At 36.4% G+C, this 7,627-nt stretch overlaps 1 protein-coding gene across 3 annotated transcripts; it reads left to right on the top strand.

The window, feature by feature from the left end:
- The first annotated feature begins 333 nt into the window (after nt 1-333).
- Nucleotides 334-7,424, top strand: LOC110416864 (synaptonemal complex protein 1-like). 3 transcript variants are annotated; one of them, XM_021428988.2, is made up of 19 exons: nt 334-578; nt 667-716; nt 940-1,147; nt 1,238-1,363; nt 1,520-1,618; nt 2,129-2,805; nt 2,887-3,135; nt 3,221-3,349; nt 3,430-3,498; nt 3,567-3,677; nt 3,882-3,989; nt 4,115-4,189; nt 4,266-4,352; nt 5,053-5,142; nt 5,283-5,390; nt 5,546-5,632; nt 5,788-5,850; nt 6,498-6,598; nt 7,041-7,424. In XM_021428988.2, exons 1-18 carry the CDS (start codon nt 422-424, stop codon nt 6,594-6,596), a joined length of 2,592 nt encoding a protein of 863 aa, XP_021284663.1. In that variant the 5' UTR covers nt 334-421; the 3' UTR covers nt 6,597-6,598; nt 7,041-7,424. The 3 variants fall into 3 exon arrangements, with proteins under 3 accessions (XP_021284663.1, XP_021284661.1, XP_021284664.1); XM_021428986.2 differs by having other exon boundaries at nt 4,079-4,189; XM_021428989.2 differs by lacking the exons at nt 5,283-5,390; nt 5,546-5,632; nt 5,788-5,850; nt 6,498-6,598; nt 7,041-7,424 and adding an exon at nt 5,231-5,275 and having other exon boundaries at nt 4,079-4,189.
- The last annotated feature ends 203 nt before the right edge of the window (nt 7,425-7,627 follow it).

Genomic DNA, 7,627 nt, shown 5'->3' with positions numbered 1-7,627 from the left:
GATACTACTAGTGAAAAGGCAGTTTCTTGAATTTGGTTAATTTATTTTATATTTTTGTTTATTTGAATTTGACATTTTCTTTTACACGAGAAATAATTTAATTTTATCTTTTATCTGTTAGCCGAGAACTTTTTTTTTTAAAAAAGAAAACTATTTCTTGGACAATAATTAGTTATGTACCAGAAGTAAAGCGTCTCAGTGGATGCTGCAAAACGTTACAATAGGACCGTCCGCGTGCTAATCGAAACCCCCTTTAACCAACTTCACTCCGTCTATAAATACCACATCTCTTTCGCGCCTAAACCATTTTCAATTTACTCACTCAGGAAACACTCGGGACTTTCAGAGGGAGAGCAATCGAGAGCGATTGCACCGAAATTTCAAGGGTTTCGTTAGTGATTTGGTCTTTCGATCTTTTGAAATGCAGAAACTAGGGTTTCCAAGCATGAAAAGCTTGGATCATTTCAAATCCTTGTCAGGATCCGGCTCCGGAGCCGCGAGAAACTTCTCATTCCCTTCGCGTCCATCTACCGATTCAGTTTCTTTGGGAAGTTTCGCGAATTTGAAACTTACTGCAGGTTTTATCGATGAATTTTGTTATAGTTTTGTCATTGGTCAAAGAATTTAAACGATTTTGATAATTTTTGGTGTGATTTGTTTTTGTAGAGAAACTTGTTAAGGAGCAAGCTTCTGTGAAGACCGATCTGGAAATGGCGGTACTTTCTCTCTGGCTCTCTTCATCTTCTTCTTCTCCATGTTCGTTGAGCTTCTTGAAAAGCACATAAATACAATATTTGCTTTGTTTTGGGATAGTTAATGTTCTTGCTTCCGTCAGTGCTTCAAATCTTAGAAGATTAGGGTTTAGTCTCACGAGACAATGGAGAACTCTTCATTTTCTGCATTTAACGGTTATTTGATTAATAATTTGAAAAAATGTAGAATTCTAAGCTGAAGAAATCAATGGAACATATCCGTGTATTAGAGGAAAAGTTACAGAGTGCTTTCAATGAGAATGCTAAACTCAAAGTAAAGCAAAAGGAAGACGAGAAGCTGTGGAAAGGTCTCGAGTCTAAATTCTCTTCAACGAAGACTCTTTGTGATCAACTCACTGAAACGTTACAGCATTTAGCCAGTCAGGTTCAGAATGGTTGGTCTTTTATACATATGTAATGCCTCCGAAATTTCATTTTTTTAATGATATTTTTTGCAATGTCTTAACTATTTTTGACTTAAATAGCTGAGAAAGATACGGAGTTTTTTGAAGGCAAGCTGTCTGAAAGCTCAAAAGTGATAGACTCACTAAATGAGCATATGAATGGCCTTTCTTTGAAGTTAAGTTCTGCTGAGGAAACGATCAGAAACTGTGAGTTACTTATATCATCTTTGTTCAAATTCATTCTGTTTTGCTAGTGATGATTGTTTTAGTTATCTGTTTCATTATAAGATCAAGAGGACAGCACATTGCATTCTTTGATTTATCATTCCACAACGTGATGGATATTTGGTATATCAAATGCAGGTGGAAAGGAAATAGAAGAACTCAAATTTGAGAAAGAGGAAAATGGTAGGTTTTACAAGGATGAACAGTGCAAAAGTGTGAGCCTCATTGAGGAAAAAGGTGAGCATATGCGTGGCTGAGTCTGTACAGAGGCTTTGTTTACTATTGAAAGATTAATTAGTGGTTGCATCAGTTAGTAGATAATTTTACCATATTATAGTCATGCTATAATTATCATTCAGTAAAGGATTTTGTGAAATTGAGTCTAGTAATTATCATATGAGTCCTTCTAATGATCCTGATTCAAGGCAAGACAGAAAAATTTGTTGAATAAGTTTTTTTATGACTTATGATCCTGATTTATGGTAAGACAGCAAGATTGTTGAATGAGTTCTTCTCCACTTTGACTCTAGGATGCTTAGCTTTCTCAGAATTTCCAATTGTGCAAAATGAAGGCATTTCAATTTTAAGTCAGTCAATTTCTAACATATCTCTTAGAATAGGGTACCTTTTGACTGAAAAGATGAAGTGTCAAGTATGTTGATTGATTTTGAGGAGGTCTAACATTCAGCCATCAGAATCCTAGTGTTCGCTTCATAAAAGCATCCTTGTGGAATCTTTTGCATGCAGATGCTCTGATAAAGAAATTTGAAGCAACCGTAGCAGTGAATAAACAGGCTGCAGAGAGTTTGAACTCTAAAATGGAAGAAGTTCAGCTTGAGTTAAGATCAAAAGAAGACGAAATAAAATGTTTGCTAACCACTCAGGAGAACTTGGAGAAAGAGAAAACTGATCTTCTGTTGAGTAATGATGAATTTGCTAGAAAGCTATCAATATCTCTCTGGGAGATTAAAAATCTTGAAGGTTTTGTTGCTGTGTTGGCTGCTCAGTTGGTTGAACTGGATAAACAAAGTCTGACTTTTACTGACAAGTTTGATGAAATAAATTCTCTCTATGACACTTGCTTTAAGTTAGTCCAACAGGAGAACAATCTTGCTGCTAAGCATGCTCAAAAGAAGTATCAACAACTCCATGATAATTTCTTGTGCATAACATCAGAAAGGGATGCATTACAATTGGTAAACCAGGAGTTAAACAGTAAGATCATTGAACGTCAGAAAGCCCAAGAGTCTGTTATGGCCCAGCTTTCAGAAGAATGCCGTTTATCAGGAGAGAGAATCCAGAAGTTGGAGTCAGAAGCCGAAAGTCTGGTCTCAAAGAAGACTGAAGCAGAAAAGTTGGTTCTAAAATTGGAGGAAAAAATTGACACATTGTCCGAAAGTTCAAGATCGTCGGAGAATAAAATGGTCTGCAATATTAATTTAAATTCATATTTCTCTATTTGAGCTAGCCTTGTAGCTAACATAAACCTTTTTTATGTCCTATAGCAAGATCTATTGCTGAAAATTTCTGCACTGGAAATGGAGAACAAAGATAATTCAGAGAAAATGCAAGCAGAGATACAGGGAAAAACAGAAGAAATTGATAATTTGGAAAAGGAGTGTGGGAAACATGAGATGCAGGTAGATTCTTTGGAGAAACAAGTTGGTCAGCTGCATGTCATGGTAGAGGAAAAAGAATGGCTTATCCTGCAATATAAAGAAAGAGAAAAGAAGCTGGAAGATCAAATTTCAGAGGTTTAGGAAACAGTTACAGAATATGTAAATTTGAAACTCTTATACAGGCTTTCATATAAGTTTAAGATTCTGTACGCTTCTGCAGAATCAGGCAATGCTGACAGCTGCTGAAAGTAATCTTGTGGAAGCCAGGAAGCAATATGATGTGATGCTAGAAAGTAAGCAGTTGGAGTTATCTAGACATTTGAAAGAAATATCTCAGAGGAATGATCAGGTATCATTTTTTTTCATCCATGCCATATGAATTCTTAAAGATTTTGGCAACCAGATTGATATTCTGAGGAGTTTGCTTAGGCAATTAATGACATACGAAGGAAGTACGAAGTACAGAAGCAGGAGATTGTTAAACTGGAGAAAGAGAAGGTTTGCTCTTGATTGTTGTATGCTGCAATACACAGAAAATACTGGTTCTCACCTACTTTAACTTTCAGGCTGACAAAGTTGTTGGAGAAATGGAACAGAAATGTGACCAGAAGGTTGCAGAGTGCAAAGAAGAATCAAGGCTGCACTTGTTGCGCATTCAAGAGGAAAATGCTGCTTTAGTATGGCACTGAAAACTAGTGCAAACTTATAATCAAGTTGTTTGTCATTCTCTTTCAGCATATATGAGCTGTGGTATTGCTAGTTAATGCTGTTGTTTTGTAATACACTGATAAAATTTGTTTATTTCATATTATAATTTAAAATATGTTCGTGCGCATCTATGATAGTGCAGTTTATAAATATGAATTGCACTTGTCTTTTAGGTCACTCGTCTTCTGCAGGAGCATGATAGAAAGGAACTAAATCTCAAAGCTGACCACCATGAGGAGCTAAAATGTGCCCAACTTCAGGCAGAAAATGAAATCAGAGAGGTATTTACACCATTAAGTTTTAATTTTGAATTATTTGTAGTAGTAGTAAAATTGTATTTGATATGCTGATAGTTTAAGAATTGGACTAGAAAACAACATTTCTTTGGAATGAACATGAAGCTCAGATCAAAGCTTTGAGGTGTCAATTTGAAGATGAGTGCAGAAAGCTTCAGGAGGAGTTAAGTCTCCAAAAGTCCAAAGTATGTATTTGCTGCACCTTTTATATTAATTGATATAATATGTGCTCTGGACTAAGTTTATGTTAATATGTTGCAGGAAGACAGGCAGAGGGCTCTATTGCAACTCCAGTGGAAGGTGATGGGTGACAAACCACAAGAGGAACAAGAAGTAAATTCGAAAAAGGTTGGCTTGTTTCTTTTATAGATTGCTCATTCTCTCTCTCATCCTGTGCATGTATGTAAAGAATGGAACATACCATTAACTGTCACATAAACAATTTCATGTGGTTCAAATGTGTAGATACTGAAACCTCCATTGTGCAATAAGTTATAGCTAGGCTTTTCAATGGTCATTTTTACCAGAAAATTTCATTGAATCGTGTTTGTACTTTTGAAGACAGTTTGTAAGTTCTGGCATTGACTGGATTTACTTTTCACCGTATATCGAGCATGGCTGGAAGCCTGGAACTGTATTTCTCTGCACAATTGGCTGAATCTGTGCTTTTGGAAAGGGAAAGCACATGAGGATGGAAATGAAGGATGGTAGAATAGAAGGCCATGTATGATGTGATTGTCACCCGTATCACACTTTGTAGATACCATTGTGGCAGCCAAGATCATAGCTTAGAGTTTTATGCTGAGACGTTCCACACAGACAAAATGGACTAAAACACAAACACACCGAACACATATACTGACAAAAATAGATGCATAGTTGGCAGACATAGATCTTCTAGTTCTTGTTATAAGCTATTTGAAGTCAGAAACCTTACCTTGTATGCTTTGCCTTGGAGTAGGTTAAGCATATATTAAATTGCAATTACATATGTATTATAACACATCATCTAAAATGCCATCAATTTGATAAATTACTTTCCTTGCAGGATTATTCCATTTCTTCAATCAAGATGAGAGATTCTGATGGTGGCAAAAGAAGTCAACGAGCTCTAGTAAGGCCAGAGAACGAAGAGAAGGTAACAAATAGCACTAAATCACTTTGACTCGTTAAATGCTGAGACAAAATATACAAGTCGACTAAATTGCTTTCTATATTGTCTGCAGGAATCACTGTAATATACAAGGCACCTTAATTGTCTTTTTATATTGTCTACAGGAATCACCATTCCCAGGTGTAACACAAACACCAGTGTCAAAATTGTTGAAGAAAGTAGAAAATGCCAACACAGGAAGTGTAATGAGCATTCCTAAGCATCATAAGAAGGTGCAGTACTTATCTGCTGCTTTCTCCATTTTTCTTTCTATTTCCAGTTAGGTTGGGAAAAAGGATGAGACGAACATTCAACTTTTGTACTTACTTGGCTACTGGGTCATGACACATCCTCCGAACCTCCTTAGGCTTACCTTTTGTCATGTCAGGTAACTCACCATGAATATGAAGTTGAAACTACTAATGGAAGAACAATTACAAAACGAAGAAAAACGAGGAGTACAGTCTTGTTTGAGGTTTGTCCCTGATACCATATTGACAGATGAAAAGCATATATCCTTGGTAGACAACCTATGCGTGATATAGGTTGGTCAGTGGTGTTGTAGATTCGTATATACACACACACACGCACAAAATCCATGCTGAATTTCCTTGTCTGACATTACATCAGGATCCAAGGAAACATAAGAAGGTCCGTACACCAAAAGCCAATACCCCCAGAAGTTTTGTCAAGGTACTCAAAAGCTGAAGAGTAGTTCCTGGATCTTAGTCGTATTTCAAAATCATTTGCGCCTTTCTTCTCTAAGCATGACTGCTTGAAAGATTCATTTTATGCTTGGCAGAAGAAAAAAGAAAACTCAAAACTGGCTAAATCATTAAGGGATCAACAATTAAATTTACATTCTTTCATACCTTTCCCCATATTTTAGAATTCTCACTATTCTGCTTTTGATAATGATGTTGCTAAAAGAATTATAGGCTGAGCATAGATGAGTTGAAGATTTTGTTCTTGCTGGATTTGGTTATGTGAGTAGCTTCTTAGTGGATTCCATTAGAAATGGTAGAAGAAACAAATTTCTGTTCCTCTTTAGAAGAGGTATGGCCTGCACCTAACGAATTAATAACCCTCCTTAGAAAATGCTGAAGCCCAAATATTTAGCATTAGTAGGATCCTGAGTGTATGATTAACCTAAGACAAGGAATTAGGGCAAGACTTGTTAGAAATGGAAAGAAAATAAGATAAAAAATAAATAACATAGAGTAACTGTTTATAGTAATGACCTATGACCAGTTGTATCAGGATATGCTTGACTGTTTAAATCACAGTGTGATTCCTTCCCCATATTAGAGAAGCTCATTACTGATACATTTCTCAAGCAGGGAACCAAGGGAAGTCATCCAAAAGCTTCAAACATTGGTGATTTGTTTTCAGAAGGTTCTCTAAATCCTTATGTGGATGACCCATATGCATTTGATTAAAGGTACTGTCAATTATCTATTCTAGCAATGAACTTCTAAATAAGATGCTTCTTTTTGTTTTTCGTTCTATACAGTCTTTGGAATAGTGGAAACTAGCTTCCTTTGCTCTTCATAGGCAATTGAATTTGGTGAATATTTGGAATGGAATGTTGCTTTCATAAGATTTATGTTGTCACACCAACCATTTTGTAGTACCTAAAATACTCCAAGTGATTTACTTTTTGATTCTGCCTTTCATTCTGCCCCAGTAGGCTGTTAAGAATTTGAATTTAAAGTTCACATGGCAGCCTTGATTGGTTGGGTGGCCTGTCCTTTTGGGTTGGTTTAGCATCACATTATCCGAAAGGGATAAAACCTAAACTGTTATAAGTATTCAAAAACATACCATGTTTTCATTTTTCCACCAAAGCGTTGGCTCATCTAGATTTGACTGTAAATTTGCAGGACTAATGTACATGATATTGGCACCCGAAAGCAGCCTTAGTTTTGTCCATTTCAAAAAGCTTTTTCACATGGTTCACTGGACAGTAAACAGCTTGACATCGCAGTGGAGATGCATTCCATCATTCTTTTCCGTAGTTCCCCTTGCAAGAGGCATATGATTTGGTCTGATTTTGTGCAATTTCAGCTGAGACATTTCAATGCTACAATCCGGGATGGAAACTGCGTTGTAAATATAAGACGCATAGGTCTGCGTGGCAAAGAAAAGTACGTAAGAACTTTTGTGCCGTGTAAGTAGACACTAGTCCTGGTGAAATCAGGTGATAGACTGATAGCTACATGTTTTTAGCATATGTGGAGCTTGTTTACCCTGAACGAGCAATTAAATATCCGTCATTTGTGAAGTTTTTTTGCCTGAAAATACAAATCTGAGGTGGTCTAGTTCACTGTTCACTTGACTGGGCGTATGGAATTGAAAAGTTGGGCATGCAGCAAGTAGGTGGGAATAGGTGGGTCGTGGACCTTGTGGTTACATCGTTTATAATTCCTTTGAGGTACCTACTACTAAAGTTTTTCAAAATAATCCTTCT

The sequence above is a fragment of the Theobroma umbraticum genome, unplaced genomic scaffold (genome assembly GCF_002168275.2).
Source record: "Theobroma umbraticum cultivar Fairchild unplaced genomic scaffold, ASM216827v3 scaffold_51.0, whole genome shotgun sequence".
Classification (NCBI taxonomy): domain Eukaryota; kingdom Viridiplantae; phylum Streptophyta; class Magnoliopsida; order Malvales; family Malvaceae; genus Theobroma; species Theobroma umbraticum.
Note: the sequence above shows the minus strand (reverse complement) of the source record. Positions and strands in the feature narration are given on the sequence as shown.

Coding starts and splice junctions, on each gene's coding strand:
- LOC110416864 (XM_021428986.2), top strand. CDS start 422: ATGCAGAAACTAGGGTTTCCAAGCATGAAAAGCTTGGATCATTTCAAA. Junction 717..939: donor AGACCGATCTGGAAATGGCG/GTACTTTCTCTC, acceptor GAAAAAATGTAG/AATTCTAAGCTGAAGAAATC. Junction 4,190..4,265: donor TAAGTCTCCAAAAGTCCAAA/GTATGTATTTGC, acceptor AATATGTTGCAG/GAAGACAGGCAGAGGGCTCT.